Consider the following 18657-nt stretch of genomic DNA (forward strand, 5'->3'; position numbering starts at 1 on the left):
TTAGCTCCAGTCGTGAAGATCGAATTCTTTTTGCATAATAATAATACCACTGTGTATTTATTTTTCATTATATTCTTCAAGTGGTGCTACCTGCTGGCTGGGGTTTGGTTTATTTTAGTGTTTTCCACCGGTTAGCGTTCCTAGGTATTCTACTCCAATTTCAAGGCCTACCCGACAACTCACCAGTACCCCGGTTTCCCCTTTGGAAGTTTCCTTAGGAGTCCCGCTTGGTGATGGTCTTTGGCGGCCGGCCTGGCATTTGGTATTTCTTTACCTGTAATGGTTTCATCGTTATTTTACAAAATTGATTACACATTTTCATTAATTTATTTCCATCGGGTCATAAACAAATTACTGGTACCTGATAAATCACAAATATCGGCTTTCAAAAAAGAAATAGGATTTATAAAATCAGTCATTGTTGCCACTGTCATTTTTTTCTCTTTAATTCGTACATGTTCATGAACTTTCGCCAAAAATGCAACACTGACAACATTGGAAAGTATATTATGTTTATACAAAAAAAATAGGGCCACCTAGTGACATAAAATATAATTAGTTCTACAACACGACTCACAGTTCCACATCGACAATTGTTAGTGTTTGGTATTGTTGAAGCGCTACTTCTTGCCGCTATAATCGCTAGTATCGTTTGTAAAAATTTTGACTTTTACCTTGTTATTACCATCTTGATTTCCATTGGTTGGGTAGCAGCCAATTAGAAACGCGTTCGTGTTTTTGACAAGTCTGTTATCAGAGACATTACACGTCTTTGGTTTTGAAATAAGTACTGGAACTTTAAATTATTATTTTAGTTGTTTTCCCTAAGTTTTTGAGACTGTTCGTGGTATTATTAGTTAAAGTAAAAATGAAGACCCTAGTGCCGTGTATACTAGCGGTGGTGCTTTTTTCTGTTGTTAGTTATGCGAAGATTGATTCGAAGAATCTGATGTGCTTAGGTAAGATTGTTTTTATCATCATATTTCGATGCATTTAGGCAATATTGGTAGATAAATTTCTCCTAAAAGCATGCGTATAAGGTACTTTTAACAACTCTAATTAATTATTCAAAGGAATTGCTACAATTATAACCCGTTTATCAACTTTTAATGTAGGACCTGTCAGAATTTCGACTATCGTGTTTTGTTATTTTTTGCCACATCATTTAGATTTTTCGTCGTAATACGCAAAGTAATGTAATTCCAAGGCTTCAAAGTTAGACGGAGCGGGTATATCAACGCTCATAACTATCCTTATAAAGGTGCTTTGCCTCATTCAACAGCTTTAGCTTTCAGACGCATAGTTAGCCGGTCTGTTCTCTTTCTAGTGTATTTATTTTTCGGTAATTTACTAATTGCTTATAATCTCCTATTGACGCCCATGCTATATATGGGAAAGAAGTGTAGATCAGAAAATATTTTACTCAATATCTTTGTCAGACCCACAATTGTTCTCGTTATGACATTGAATTGATCATTTAAAAAATATCAACATTGTGCGGGAATAAATTTGATGCTTTAACAATATTTCTATGACAAAAGAGCGCATTTCTAAGATTTGTAACAAGAAAAGAGATATTTTTATATTTATTTAAAAATATATTATGTGACACCTCACAAGAGCGCCCCTTTCTGCCCAGTGTAAAGGCATGACACTATAAGCTATGTCTTGAAGAGACCCGGATTATATGAAGGAAGAAAACAGATGCCGGTAGCTAGTTCCACATACAAGCTGTCTTACACAAAAACGAGTTGAAGAAACGGCCCATTCTCATTAAGCCAACATCAACCGTGAATGGGTGTTCCGCTTGTGTCTGTCGTTTCACCCATGTGCGCCGGAGATCAATGCTACTAGTTCCTTAGAGCAGGCTTCATTAAAACACATGTAGAACAGACTCAATATGCCCCCATTGCGTCTGTGCATTAGAGATGATAATCGGTCTGTTAACAATGAAAACATGTTGAAGATTCTGTAAAAGAGATGAAAACCTTGTACCTCTTATTAGTATATGTATAAAATGGAACTCATAGGATTAAATCACTCTCCCTTAGATTTTGAATAATTATTGGACCACTTTTACCCTGCTATGGGAATTTTAAGTCTAGTCAAAGACGTTAACATGTGGTTATTTTTGATTCATTGTGGCATTTTCAGTCTAGTCAAATAAGTTAAAATGTGATTATTTTTTATTTACTTTAGCATTTTCAGACTAGTCAAATAAGTTAACATGTGGTTATTTTTGATTCATTGTGGCATTTTCAGTCCAGTCAAATAAGTTAACATGTGGTTATTTTTGATTCATTGTGGCATTTTCAGTCCAGTCAAATAAGTTAACATGTGGTTATTTTTGATTCATTGTGGCATTTTCAGTCCAGTCAAATAAGTTAACATGTGGTTATTTTTGATTCATTGTGGCATTTTCAGTCCAGTCAAATAAGTTAACATGTGGTTATTTTTTATTCATTGTGGCATTTTCAGTCCAGTCAAATATGTTAACATGTTATTATTTTTTTATTTACTTTGGCATTTTCAGACAAGTCAAATAAGTTAACATGTTATTATTTTTTTATTTATTTTGGCATTTTCAGACCAGTCAAATAAGTTAACATGCGGTTATTTTTGATTCATTGTGGTATTTTCAGTCTAGTCAAAGAAGTTAACATGTTATTATTTTTTATATTTATTCACTTTGGTTGGTGTATTTGATGTTTTTAATGATAGTGATGACACTGTTGCAATGCACTCGCTACACTTAAGACCAGCTAACACCTTAAGTAAATTGATAAAAACATCATAAAATAATACATTTTTAACAATTTTACTTCAGCTGAGCATATAAATGATTCTCTAGCGGTGTTTTAATTATTATTTCCACTGCTTTTCTGTTTGTAATTTCCAGAACAATAAGGCAACATACCAAACTCTTGGTTCCATGTTTTTTTAATTATTGCACTCCGCACAAGTCAATATTTGTAACATTATTTCACATGTCTAATACATAGTTTTTTTATTTCAGTATGTCGGGCTTCCCTTGGGGAACTTGAGAACTCCATTTCCCAGATTAACCCCAATAGAATGGTTGATGTAAGTAATAATTTTTAATGCCCCTTTGCAATCAATCCATTTGTTAAAGTAACTCAACATTTTTAGTGCGGCTATTTACAAAGTAAATCTTGCACATCTTCAATGACATTTAACCTTTGCGTACCTGAAGGTAAAAATCATGTGTCAGGGGGGTCACTAGGGTCCCCCATATATTGCGGAGCAATTGTGTCTCTTAATATTCCCTTTGATCTTTTGAATAACACTTAGGTATTAGTTACTACATAAAGTATTAACCGCACATCAATACCAAAACATCACCGCCCAGCAGTCAATCATTAAGTAATGCAAAACGGTAAAAGAGATGGTACAAAATCGAGCGTAACTCAAATACATAACATTGTTAAATCAAACAAACACTTTGTATTAAACCACGAGATTTATTATATTTAACGTCAACCAGTTTCGCTTGGACCGAACTTCGTCAGGACAATTATACGGGTCATGTGATACGCACTCTGTCTCGTTCCATCAGCACGGTAACAGATGACAGAGAGAGCGGATCGTGTGATCCGTCGCAACTTGTAGCAGTGTGATTAGTGGCGACGTGTGATAGAAATTTACTATTTAAATTAAAAAATACATCAGCGGACAGCAAAATGACATCTACTTTTTATTCCAAATATGCTCAGCAATTGCTGTTTAAAATTCTTCAGGTACGTGCTGTTACACCCTGTATAGTCGCCGTTGGATCATAATAATATTTGGATGATTTGTATAGTGCCGTTTTTGTGCAAAATTACCTCAATTACCTCAAGGGCGCTGAAAAGGTTAAACCCTCTCATGTGAATATGGTAAAGCGTGTGGACCGGGTTTTTAATTCTCTGGTTTCAAATTCTTGTCATAAGCAAAAAGGCAGCTGGAAATTTTCAATGGTCACATTCTGATATACGAGACCTTACATGTTTATCAACCTACTATAATAAAAAGTACATCAGAATGTGGCCACTGCAAATTCCCAGATGCCTTTTTGATAATCACTACAGTATAGTTTCAAGTGTTTGAGGTAAAATAATACATTGAACTTTGAAAAAAATGTTGTAGATTAAAAATGATAGATCACCGACGCCTATTTTATCTATCAAACAGGAGTGCGAGGCAAATACAAAAGCTTGTTACATTTTAAAGATCACTTATCAGCAGACAAGTTACTTTATTGTGATAAGTTTACTGATAAATATATGTTTGGTTAAGTTTAATAATCTATAATTTTGTTTGTTACGTGTTTCTTTCTCACATCAATGTTGTAACTAATAAAGGATTAAAAATGCTTGGATTCATTCTCCGTAATGGCAGAGGATATCAGCATTAAAAATCTTATATCCTTCTTTCGAAGTTCGAAGTCAAGTGGAATATAATTCTTCTGTCTGGTCCTCTCACTTTGAAATCCACTCTGATTAAATTCAGCATAAATTTCTAAGATATATTAACTATAAACTCGGCCTACCAATAGAAACTATAAATTACAACCACTTGATGAAAGAATTAAAATTATTAAAACTCTCAGATAGAAGACTTGTTTCTGACTTAACCCTTATTTTTAAAATTATTAATGGAATTATAGACAGCCCTGATTTATTGGGCCTAATCACCTTCAACATATCAACTAGAACTACTCGATTGAAAATTATTTTTAATTTCAAAAAAAATATTAGGACAGAGTCATTTAGATACTCGCTTGTACCTAGATTGCATGCAGTTGGCAATATTTTCGCAGAAATTATGGATGTGTTTATCCGCACGGAATATAGTTACAAGAAGGCTATAATACCATACCTCAATTATAATAATAATTAAGGTTAGCATAATACTGTAGCGAGAGAATAATCCAGATTGTCTCGCTAATTGTAAACAACACGACCTACCTATCTACTTGCTAGTGAACTACCTACTCGCGACGTCTAGAACTACCTACGACAATATGTTGCGAGTTGGTCTGGCACATTACGCCAACTCACTAGAAGGTTCTAGCCTGTTGCCTAGGAATAATAGCAGCGCCAACGAAAGTTCCAGTAGGACCCAGACTGAGCGAGTGTCTCCGCTTTAATTGCGATCTCGCTTACCTACTAAAGCCCATATGGGCGCATAATATAATATGAATAAATATTTTTCAATAGGAAAAAGATTGACGTTTGTCTTCATTATTCAAATTAATTAATAAATTTTACAGGTTGGAAACTATAGGCTAGATGAGACTGGGAACATACATCAAAACAAAATTCCCCTGGCCAAGTCCCAGGTGCATCTCTCAGAGCTGCTGGACACCGTCTGTGAGTTATATAATGTTTTTACATCATTTCATCTCAACTTCTTCCCCTTGTGCTATTCAGGTCGGGGAGTCATCGCCTCGGCGAGGCGCTTCCAGGCGTCGCTGTCCTGCGTTACCTTAGTGGCCTTCGTCCATAGCAGGCACAGCCTCTAAAGTTGCTTCCTCTGAAATTGCACTCGGTATTTTCACTGGAATTCAATATTTTGGCATTCTTAATGCATTATCGAGCGAACTAGGAAAATAATTTTCCTCAGGGTCTATATTATCTTTGGATATGCTTTGTGGAGGTCTTTTTGAAGAGAGAAAGGAGTGAACATAGGTCTTGAAGAGACCAATGTTGTAGGAGGGAGGAAACACAGTGGCCAGCAAATCGTTCCACAGCCGAGCTGTTGAATTAAGCTCTGGCGACGGATGAACGAACCAAACGTATGAGCGGCAATATTTAAATATGCTAGTTTTTGAGAGCTTCATTATTAAAAATGAACTGTCTGGTGATAAAACGTACATACTCTTCGAGAAAGATTAAAAATTGTCGAGGAAATGGAATAAAATTCCTCTGAAAAACGTGTTAATGTAGCCAAGTGTTTGGGAATCGCGGCATCTTTATTTAAACACTTTCATTTTATAAGTGAAATATATGTAACCTTCAGAAATTATAGATAGAAGTTCCACTGTAGTCTAATTAACCCTTTAGGACTCTAATCCCTATAGAAAGAATAAAATTTATTAAAAATTTAATATTGAAAATTATATTTGAAACTATTGTATCCCGCCACGCGTTGCTTTGGCTCAGTCGGTCTGTGCAGATAGAGAAACAATTTATCGTGTTGCTTTTATGTCAAACAGATGGCGCTGTTTTTCACAGGTGAGATCTATCTAATATAGGTATTTAAAAACGCATGCGTTTCAAATGCAACGTTGTGTCAAAATTTCAAAGCAATCGGTGAAGAACTTTTGGAGATTTACGATTTTGAATGAACCAACATATACATTTTTATTTATATAGATACTAAACTGCACACTGCAGTGCACATCAAGGTAGTCATTAGTTCACTGGACTGCAAATGTAGCCAGCCGCACAATAGAGGTTAAAAACTTTTAAAACCTAGCTCTACAGACTGTACACTGCAGTGCACCTTAAGGTAGTTGTTTAAGCTGTGGACCTTTTATAACATAATCAATTATTCTTTAGCAATGAGTTTTATGAGGGTATAAGGGTACTCACAGAGGTGTAGGAACATTTACTTTTTGGGATGCACTTGGATTCCACTGTAGTTTTGGTATTAACTAAACTTTATTTATTGCGATGCGTTAAGATGATTTTTATTGCTATGCGATGCGTTATGGGTAATAATGTTCACCTCGCGTCACGGCTGTTAGTTTTTGACTGACTCCCGGACAAAGAGGAGAGGTATGAAGGAGAGGAAAACATGATTCAGGAACAAAATTCATTGCCATAAACAATTCTCTATGAAACGACAATTAGCCATTATTTGGCGTAAACAGTAGTCATTATTTTACTGGACTGCAAATGTAGCCAGCCGCGCAATAGGGGTTAAAAAAAAAGTATATTTATTGAAACTAATAAGGAATGTATGTGTGTTGTTGTGTAGGTAAAGCCATGGCAGACTATGTGCGTGTGCGCTATAAGGCCACCCAGAAGCTGGCCGTCATGCAGATGATGGTGGACGGAAAGATGAACAGCGAATTCTCTTTGACCGACTTCGTCACCGACGACGACTTGAACAAAAGTCTGGAGTTTTATGTGAGTATATTTTTTTCATAAATAACTTTTTAATTAAGCTGTGTTTACCTTTTTTGATCTGATTTATTTCATTGAAGGCTGTCACCTATACACGGTGTCCGGAAACTCGTAGTACAAGAGGGAAACTGGAGAATCTACACCATATGGGGAACCCAAATAAACATAAAGTTTTTTGATTTGAGCATTTTCACCAAAAAAAAAAAAAAAACTAAAAAAAAATATTTTTCGGCTATTTCAGGGTTAAAATTTTTTCGTCATTCGATCTGAGACGCCGACGCAACGGATAGGAATTATTATTAGCATAGGTAGGTATTCACAATTTGTAGCAATGTTCCGATCTCCAATTCAAAACACAAACACGTCAAATTATTTTAAATGTTCACCGTTAACCTCCAAGCACAGTTGGGTCCGTCTGATGATTGATTATTGCACTATTTGAATCATGTCAGAGTTCATTTTTACCTCGTCGAAGGCATCGATGATAAGTCTCAAAATCAAAACATTAAAAACGTACAACTGTTTGCAAACACGTCGAACGCATCTATGATAAATCTTAAAGTATCACTATCAAAACAATAATAACCCGTATTAAAACACCCAAATTTCGACCACAATTAGCTTTTATGTTAAAATTAATGAGAAAACTTCTTAAAGCAAAATGCAATGTAAACAATGTATAAACAATCACATAAATACGGCCACCTGCGGTGACCCATAAACCAAAACTGACCTACTTACGATTTAACAGAAATGGGACATCTGCTTATCGTGCATCTCTTTCCTTCATATGTTAGTTGAACCCAGCATACTAGAGAAAGCTATATTTTGCCAATATGTCAGAGATAGGTATGAATATTAGAACAATAGATGTTTTAACCCTGCAGAGCAGAAATATTTTATGATTACACCGGATTAAATGGAGGGGGAGATTTCAAAATAATGATTTAAATCCGGGTTTCTTTATTTGTTTTACTTTTAAATAGTTTTAATTAGTTGGGTACTTTGATCTTCAGTAATAATTTATAAGAATTTGATAAAAAAAAAATCAACTTCTGACTCGATTTACTCGAAAACGAAAGCTCAAATCAAAAAAAAATATACTACAAAATCGACTCCAAATGTGATGTAGATTCACCAGTTTCCCGCTTGTACTACGAGTTTCCGGACACCGTGTATATCTATCGATATACTTTTAATTTACAGCCAATTAGCAAATTACTTATAAATCATGCCCTATCTGCGCATAGCAAGAGACATGCATCTGCGCACCTACTTTTAATTGCGGTTTAGCTATAATTTTATAAGGTCTTCGTAAAACAGTTATACGCCAAAATATTGCAGAGATGGTTACAAATTTAACACATAAAGGTACAATAAATGTGAAATGGAAAAAAAATTTATATAAACAAGTAGTAGCAATAACAAATAAAAGAACAAAGTTTTATAACAATATAAAATAAAGAGGTAACATAATTGTGTAATGTCATGTTTTTTATTTTTTTTTTATTATAGCGACTTTTTAACCCTAGATAACTAAACTGTTTTCATTGTTTCATTGTAACTACACTTTCGTCTACTAGTGGACGTGGACTATGCCATAAAACACTAGAAATAAATCAAAAATATTTAATTAAGATAGGAACTTGTTACATGGCACAAAAGTAAGGTTTATAATGAACAAATGAATATAAAAAATATCAGTCTACACAGTGACCACACATGTCAACATTATGTGGACCACAAATAGCCCCTCTACATCTGGTGCAACGGTGTTTGGTCATCCTCCAGGCCTTGGATGGACACAGGTAGTAAATTTTCCGCACGTTTGACGTAGATGGAACAGGAGCTTCTATTGTAGAAGATTCACCAACATTAACAATAAATATAAGAATATATGAATGTACGTACCTTAAAAATAAAAATTGTTGTTATAACTAAACTTTCGTCCAGCGAACGACGAGATGGTCATAGGGCACGCCCTAGTATGCGTGTGGCCGCAATCGCGTCACGTGCTGCACTGCTTACTCAAATTAGGAAGGTAATGAAAGAGTCAAGGTCGGGGAGCGGGGGGAAGTAGGTGATTTCGAATTTCGCCGAGTAGCGCGTCGTCGCCTCGACGAGCGATTAGTTATCTAGGGTTAAACATTGTACATACAAAATATGGTGTTAAATATATGTATAGTAAGTAGTATTTCTTAGTCCTCCTCACTAGGGTGTCCTGTGCTGAGGCGGACTAAAGTTATTCATTTCTGTTTTATTAGTTTTCTACGTCATTTTTAATGTTTTGTTCAGAGTTTTTTCATTAATCTCTTTCAGCCAGAATGTTGGTTAAAGTTGGTACAACTAGAAAAGGTTGATAGGAAATAGAGCTAAGTAGAAGTATAAAAAGGGCATGGGGACAGTTTTAATATGTTGTGACGTGCGTCAAAAGATAGTTTCTAAACTGACTGTAAGTGACGTTGAAAATGTCAATGGTCAATGCAGCATCGTTAAGCAGTTGAGTCGCTCTGTTGATTGACGTATTCTGATAGGCAGAAATTCTCGCTTTGCATGAAAAAGTTGCATGGGATCTCCCTATACTTGTTGGCCACGTATAAGTTAAACTAATAAAGGAGGAAAAAATTAGACAAATATAATAAATTTTTATGTATTATCTATTTCCAGTGCGATGGTCTCATGGGAGAGAACGAGGACTTCATTGTGGATCTTTACAGCAAATTTAAGGGAGCAGGCTTGCCTGATGGTAAAACAAAGGTAAATTTGTAATTTGTTACTTTCATTTAGTCATCTTCAACGGAAGCAATCTTCCTAACAAGCCTACAGTGTAACTTTAAGTAACCATCTCAGGACTCTATCGCCTTACTGCACGTAGTAAACAGCAGCTGTAAAAATCGCAAGTGCGTCCCACTGTTGAATTTGTGCAGCCACCTTTGGTCTGAAGCCCCAAATCATCTGAAAAAACTCCTTTCTGGCGGTCTGTTTGATACATTTCCCTATCTTATCAAACGGATTGCAATCTTTGGAGCAAAGACATCAGTTGGGAATGCTGTCCTTGTGCTACCGGTATTTCGATGGAAGATGCTCCGACGCACTAGGGCCATTGACACATTCGACACCGGTGCACAGTCGAGAAACACGCCAAATGCGCGTCCAACATTTGTACATGGTTGACATTTGTCGGCTTTGGAATGATTTGCCGGCCTCTGTGTTTACTCCCTCCTACAATATGGGTTTCTTCAAGACCATGTTTCACTCCTCTGATTGAAAATTCCCACCAAGCATCATATTAAAGATGACGTAGATGTTCTGGGTAGAGTTAATAATATCAATAAATTAAATATGTTTATAAATTTCCTCATCTAACCGGTCGTTGGCTGAGTTGACATTGCGTTTTGGTCCCACCCAGGTGTAGTGTGCTCAATTCCTTGGCTGGCTTTGTCCTCCATCACAACACAAGCAATATTTTCCGCTTTCTGTGGTGGTAGTTGGAGATTTTCAAATATTGTCGGGTTATTCGTAACCCGGCAATGTTTGTCTTTCTTTTTAAAAAAAATAATATATTATTCATTAATAGTTATTAATCCACAGCTGTGCCACGACCAACTCAATCTCTGCGAGGAGTGGATGCTGCCCAACGACGCAGACCGCGACTGGTCGCACGAAAAGCAGCGCGAGCATGCCGCGCAGCACGGTGCTGACCCCTTCGGCTGGGGCGGTGTGCCCCCGGCCGGCGGTAACCCCTACGAGGCGGGGGATGATGACGACATCATCGACGCCGGCACCCTGGAGCTGAAAGAAGAGTTGTAACTGTCTTTTGAACTGATTAAATGATTGAAGATTTCACCCTGGATAACGTTATTATTAGACAAAACATAATATGGTAAATCTCCCTTATGAGATTCCACGTATTATCTACAAAGTTTTCGGTTCCACAACAAAGAAGATGTTTTGTTTTACCCGTCACAATAATTTTCAGTTATTATTTGATGTTTTCTTTTGATCAATGCGGCACATTGAGTGTAAAACAAGTACACAGTACAATCTATTAAGAAAGTGATGAATAATGTCCTTCGTCCGCAGGAAAACGCATAATCCGAAGTAACTTGTCGCATACAGTCCGTACACGTCGCTACTGAATTTTTACTATACAGGGTGTATCGGCACGTACCCGACAAACTTTAACCAGCTATTCCTTAGCACATTTGGAGTAAAAAATGTTATGGGCACTTTGCTGTCCGGTAACATTTTTTTTAATAAAAAAATTATCATTCATATTTTCACCACATGTCACCACTGTTTTATCCTTTGTCACAGTTTGAAAACCCATCTGGCAATATTTTATTCGAGTTTCGTTGAATAATATACGTACGTACCTACATTGGCGCGCTTTTACAATCACAACGAAATGGCATGGCACCATTCGTCTCATTTTTAACTATTATTATTTAGTGTGTATGAAAGAGCGAAGACGCTTTTTGACACATTTGCTAACAACAGCTGTTGAACACGAGAAACAATGCCAATGACAGTGAGTGTGGATTTTTTTGTAATTTTTTGTTTTTAATTGAAAAAAAATGTTACCGGACAGCAAAGTGCCCATAACATTTTTTACTCCAAATGTGCTAAGGAATAGCTGGTTAAAGTTTGTCGGCGGTTTGCCTTTTTATGGCGGTAGTCCCCAAGATACTTGAATCTTTGAGTATCAGATATTTGCGCATATCAGTGGACGAAAGGGCTAAGGAAACGTTATTTTTTCATCAAAATGTGACGAATAAAGCGGGTTTTACCGTACATTCAATGTTTATCAGGGAAAGTCTTCAATCATGAATTATATTCGCATTTAGATCAATCTTACCACAATCATAACAAAAGCTTAATATCCTAACGCAAAGCTGTAAATTCTATGTTTACCATTTTTAGAAAATACACAAGTTAAGGACTACATACCAACATAACCCCAGCGACTGAAATATCTCAACAAACTGATTGCTTTTGTGTATATATACTATAAAATGTTAGATTTTACTAAATGAACTTTGTAAGATTTTAAATCGTACTATGCCTTCTTGCTATCAAATTTTTTCGGTTTTCCGTTTACAAAGGTTGTTTATATCGGACAATAATACATATAGATATTAATTATTACTATGTAATGTTAGTTGAAACATAACGATGGCCTAGGCACACATGTGTTAAGTGCAATTTGAAAATTCAATTTATATGAATACTCCAGGTTACTTATAAGATGTAAAACAACAAAATTAATGAGAATATTTATCCGTTCTAGATGAAATAAGCAAAGTAAATATCTATCTTGAAAAATGCTTTACAAAACATGTAATTGTTTTTACTCAAAACTGTACTTAACACATGTGTGCGCTAGGCCATCGATAATATATATTTCATATCTAATGTTAAATAATGTAGGTCACAATACTTACACAATATACTAATTTAACAATACATACATACATAAAATTGGTTTGAAAAATCTAAATATGTAGAATGCAATAGAGCTTCGATTATCTGTACTAATTGAAATAGAGTAGTTTATTTGTTTGGATAATAAAATTGTTCGGATAATCAAATTGTCTGAATAATATAATTGTTTCTATAATCAATTTGTTTGGATAATCAATTTTTTCAAATAGTCAAATAATTGTTTGAATTATCAAATTGTTCAGATAATCAAATTGTTTGAATAATGTAATTGTTTGGATAATCAAAGTGTTAAGGCTAATCAATTTTTTCGGCTAGACAAATAGTTGTTTGGATAAACAATTAGTTCATATAATCAAATTGTTCATGTAAAGAAGTTGTTCGGATAATCAAATTGTTCGTACTTCGAACAAGCAATTTGTTTGGATAATCAAATTGTTCAAACAAACAAATTGTTTATATAATCAAATTTCATATTCGGATAATCAAATTGTTCGGATAATCGAGTTGTTTGGATAGTCAAATTATTTGAATAGTAAAATTTTTCAATAATCAAACGCACTACAAACTATGAAATAGCTTTACAGCTGTCGTTAGGGACGTATAAATCTTGGTACCGGTTAATATTATTTTATATTAATATTATTCCAAATACTGTGCATTTATATATTTAAGTAATTTAAAGTTAGACGATTTACAAAAAAAAAAATTAAAATGTTGTGATATTATAAATAAATGGTTTTATAAAAGAAAACATTTAATGGTGACGGAGAAAATTTAAACAAGGCAATTTATTTGGATATTATCATATTATGGTTTTACATATTTACAAATTCTACTTATATATTTATTTTGAATTATTTCCACTTAAACCTAAACACTTGGCCTGTTAAATTCTCCTTATGTAATTTTATTTGCGTTTTATCCTCTTAATGTAGATGATACACGCTACAAATGCCTTCCAAGAAGATTTGAATGAAAACCAAAGTCGCCACTGACTTGCTACCTTTTGGTTCAGGCCCATTTAGCACGCTCTCTGTCTATATCTTATACTCGCCTGACATTTTATATCGCAATTCCATTTGATCGAAACGAAAATTTCTTAATGACCAAACACAGTTTGGTATTTGAAATTTAAGCAAAGAATGGCCAGACTTTTGTATCATGAAACACTTCCACATTCCATTTTTTGTGTTCTTATTTATTCTATGATATTATCTATGTAACTCTCTACAATATTTTTTACGGAAGCACGATGTTTGCAGAGCTATAACATTTAATTTAATGTTCTCTTTATTAACTTGTTGAAAAAATGATGTATTCTCTTTATTGAGTCGTTTAAAAAAAGAATTTTCTCTTTATTGGCTATATAATTTGAAAAGATATGTTCTCTCTATTGAATCGTTCGAAAAAAGAATTTTCTCTTTATTGAGTTGTTGAAATAAGAGAGTTGAAAACTTAAAACATTCCTGAATTTAAGTATCTGTGTCACAAAATATACATTTTTTATTATGATATATACATAGTATATATACAGTAGAACCTCGTTAATTCGAAATCCAGCGGACATCAAAAATCAAATTTCGAATTAACGAATTCCCACGTAATTCGAAATTTTATGAAAAAAAAAAAAAAAAATACACCGAAAATCGATTTTCTCGGCCGCCTCTTCAAATCCGGGTGGTATTTTAGTTGTAAATTCGTATTAATACCAATTATTTCTTTATTTTCGCGGTCGATTACCGTAGCAGCCGGCCCTTTAAATTCAGATATTCGCAATAAATTCGTAAAAATGCTATATATTTACGCGTAAATCGAGATTTCGCTGCCGATTTCGGACGCGGCCTACCCTTTAAATTGAGATATTCGTAAAAATACGATATATTTCGGCGTAAATCGAGATTTCGCGGTAATTTTCCGTCGCGGCCGGCCCTTTATTTCAAATATCTGAATTTGAATTCGTAAAAATACGATATATTTCCGCGTAAAACGAGGATTCGCGGCCGTATTTCGTCGCGGCCGGCTCTTCAAATTCAGATATTCGAAATAAATTCATAAAAATGCTATATTTTTACGCGTAAATCGAGATTTCGCTGCCGATTTCGGTCGCGGCCTACCCTTTAAATTGAGATATTCGTAAAAATACGATATATTTCCGCGTAAATCGAGATTTGGCGGTAATTTTCCGTCGCGGCCGGCCCTTTATTTCAAATATCTGAATTTGAATTCGTAAAAATACGATATATTTCCGCGTAAAACGAGAATTCGCGGCCGTATTCCGTCGCGGCCGGCTCTTCAAATTCAGATATTCGAAATAAATTCGTAAAAATATGACATATTTCCGCGTAAATCGAATTTTGTCGGCAGTTTTTCGGCGCGGCCGGCCTTTTAAGTTCAGATATTTGAAGTAAATTCGTAAAAAATATGTCATATTTCGGCGTGAATCGAAAAATTTTCGGCCGATTTCCATCGCGCCGTATTTTTTCAACTCGGATATTCGAAGTAAAGTTAATAAAAATACGAATATTTCCGCGTAAATCGAGATTTCGCGGTAATTTTCTGTCGCGGCCGGCCCTTTATTTCAAATATCTAAATTTGAATTTGTAAAAATACGATATATTTCCGCGTAAAACGAGAATTCGCGGCCGTATTCCGTCGCGGCCGGCTCTTCAAATTCAGATATTCGAAATAAATTCGTAAAAATATGATATATTTCCGCGTAAATCGAATTTTGTCAGCAGTTTTTCGTCGCGGCCGGCCTTTTAAGTTTAGATATTTGAAGTAAATTCGTAAAAATATGTCATATTTCGGCATGGATCGAAATTTTTCGGCCGATTTCCGTCGCGCCGTATTTTTACAACTCGGATATTCGAAGTAAAGTTAGTAAAAATACGATATATTTCCGCGTTAATTGAAATTTCGCGTCCGATTTCCGTCGCGGTGATGAAATACGATATATTTACGCGTAAATCGAAATTACGCGGCCGAGTTTCGTCGCGGCCGACCCTTTAAATTCAGATATTTGGCGTAAACTCGTAAAACTACGACATATATCCGCGTAAAATGTATTTTCTCGGCCCTAAACTCGGATATTCGAAATAAATTTGAAAAAAATACGACATTGCAGTGTAAATCGATTCAGATTTACAAAATAATAATACTAATTAGGACGATGTATAACCACGTAAAAATACATTTTTCGGCGTTTTACCGCCACGGCTGACTTTTAGATTCAGATTTACGAAATATTATGATTTATTTTCGCAAAAATCAATTTTTTTCGAATTACAGGAACAAATTTTCGTGCGCGGACAAAAATAAATTTCGAATTACGAATTAACGAATTTCGAATTAAAAAAAATTTTGTATGAAAAAATTTTTCAGCGGAAATTTTTTTTGCGAAAATTTCGAATTACGCGTTTTTTCGAATTATCGGGGTTCGAATTAACGGGGTTCTACTGTATTAATTTAGAGGTAATCGAAAGGGTGGTGAATAGTGCACTCGACAATTGCAAATGGAGGACAGAGTTCAAATCCTACAGCGGGTATTGACTTACCCACTTTCGACACAAGCTGAAGTACATATGTACAACCAAAAACATAACTGCAAAACGGTGCTATAAATGAAGACGATATAGTATAAACTTTAAAACCGATTTTTTCATGAAATATTAAAAAAATAATAATAATATTTCTTTTGCAGTTTTGACCAATTGATGACATTCTTTTTCTGTTGATGTTTTCCTTTTCAATAAAACATTAAAATAATTTTAAAAAATCTTTAAGAAAACCCTCACTATGAATATTTTATTTTCGTATTTGATAAAAATTAAAAAGATCAAATGATTTTCATAATCAAATACATATTAACAATGTATTTTCTTTAGTTTCAATATACCATTATTACTACTATTACCTAGAACTTTAACATTCCTGCAAATGAACTGATTCCTAACTGACAATAAATATTATAACATTATATTGATGTACTTCTTGTGTAACTTCTGTTGTTATTTTAAATGTCAAACAATAAAATAATAATAAAATAATTGTGTTTCAATTTGTAAAATCTTTTGCAGAAATCCAATCGCTAAAAGATGGGTGTATAAGAGAATGGACACAGAACCAGATTATTTTCGTCATAATCGAAAATACTATCCTTGGAGATTCCTCTGGTGGTCTAGCGCAGAAGATCGAAAAAGCTCTACGTCAATACGATATTGACGAAATCCGCCTTTTTAGATAGCGATATTTGCGAGCACTGTCAGAATATGATTCCTACAGTCGGTAGATAATGTTGTAGAATAAGCTTTCAATATGCACAAATTTTTTGATAATGTTCGTTATGCAAAATAACTGGCTTATTAATGAATGGCGGGTGAACTAAACAAACTCTTAGAGCTGAAAGAAATCGTATACACAATGTATAGGCTTGATTAATTCATGTAAAACGCGATGAACTGATTCCGTTCCAACATCGAGACACAAAAGTTTTCAGTTATAACTAAAGACGTTGTTATTTCAATTTGAAATTGTCAATTTCTTGGTATTTTTAACTTTTACGTAGCCGTCTGAAATTTAGGAATATCAGTTTATAGAGTGATGCGCCAGTGTTACCAGCGTTTATCGAATTCTGATTTATTGCGTTATCAACAGGGCATCATCGACCATTCTCGGCAAATCTTTATAAAACCAACGGTAGTTACGCCTATCAATCCGATATTGATATCGATAACCCCCTGTACGACTCTAGGAAACACCCACACTCCTCGGTCCTGCTATCTCTCTCCAGTTCCCTGTGCCTAAGGGCCAGTGGCGATTTTCCCTAAGTGCCATTGTGCAAATCAGATGTCACTAATTAAAAAAATGTAAGGAAATATGACAAACTTGTGTTGTAATTTTATCAAATTTTAAACAGCGCGCCATTTAAATTTAATTTTTTAGAGTCTGAAATGAATCCCAAATCCCATAGGTAGAATTCGCCAAAAACTATCCGAAAAAACTGCAATCACCATTTATAACTCCATTATTGCTCCACATTTTAATTACTGCTCAACTATCCTTTTTCTGTGTAACGTACGAGAATAAAATAAATTTCAAATTCTCCAAAATAGGGCAATGAGAACAATACTCAGACGAAATAGATATTCAAAAGTAAATAAAATGTTAAACGAACTAAATTGGCTAACGGTGAAACAGATGTTGACCTTGAGCACGATGATATTTGTACACAAAATAGTAAACAACCTGCTACCCAAATATTTTTCAAATAAAATTATATACAACAAGGACATACACAAACATAAAACTAGGACGTGCAATGAAATCAGGCTACCAAAAAAGGACAAGGCGAATACTCAGAACAGAATATTCTATAAAGGGATGAAATACTATAACGCGCTGCCGGAAAACCTAAAGTCTGCCCCAATTGAAAAGTTCAAGATGTTGTGTAGGAGCCACATCAAGCAAGAAAAAACATAGAATATTATATGTGAAAATTAATTAGTCATTTGTAAACTTAAATGTACAAATTACTAAAATATAATTAATAAATAAAAATAGGTGCATTATGAATATCAGCACATCTGGAACCTTCCGTCATATTTCTTAGGTTTGTACCTGTAGACCCTGGGAATGTACTAGCTGCTTCAGCACCTACGAGATTTTTTTTTAATTTTTTTTTTTTATTTTTTTTTTTATTTATTTTTATTTATTTTATTTTATTTTTTTAAAATTTAATTTAGATTAAATTTGATAATATTATTATTAAGTTCTGCAAGTGTTTTAGTTTTTTATTATTGTGACAGCTGTTTCGGCTTACAAGGCCATTTTCAAACTGTGGTTAGTCCACATTGAGACGACGTTTTTATACTATTTCAAATGTAAATTTTGAAGGTGCATACATTGATTTATTACTGGTTACACCGATGACATGATCTATTGTTGGTTAAACCAATCTATGTTTTCCCCTCAGTAAATGGTAATGGGTTCTTAATTATTTACTAATGACTTTATTGCTATGAATTATTTGGGTGCATTATACTGCTTGGGTTTTGTGAAAATACTAAGAAGTGGTGAGTAA

General features: G+C 34.4%; 1 protein-coding gene across 1 annotated transcript; it reads left to right on the forward strand.

Moving 5' to 3' along the window:
- The first annotated feature begins 751 nt into the window (after window positions 1-751).
- Window positions 752-14101, forward strand: sel (canopy family protein seele). The gene is made up of 6 exons (XM_089647892.1): window positions 752-959; window positions 3017-3084; window positions 5273-5372; window positions 6985-7136; window positions 9801-9890; window positions 10725-14101. Exons 1-6 carry the CDS (start codon window positions 869-871, stop codon window positions 10941-10943), a joined length of 720 nt encoding a protein of 239 aa, XP_089504018.1. The 5' UTR covers window positions 752-868; the 3' UTR covers window positions 10944-14101.
- The last annotated feature ends 4556 nt before the right edge of the window (window positions 14102-18657 follow it).

This window comes from Hesperophylax consimilis, chromosome 27 (genome assembly GCF_061612785.1).
Source record: "Hesperophylax consimilis isolate HC1 chromosome 27, BYU_Hcon_1.0, whole genome shotgun sequence".
Lineage (NCBI taxonomy): Eukaryota > Metazoa > Arthropoda > Insecta > Trichoptera > Limnephilidae > Hesperophylax > Hesperophylax consimilis.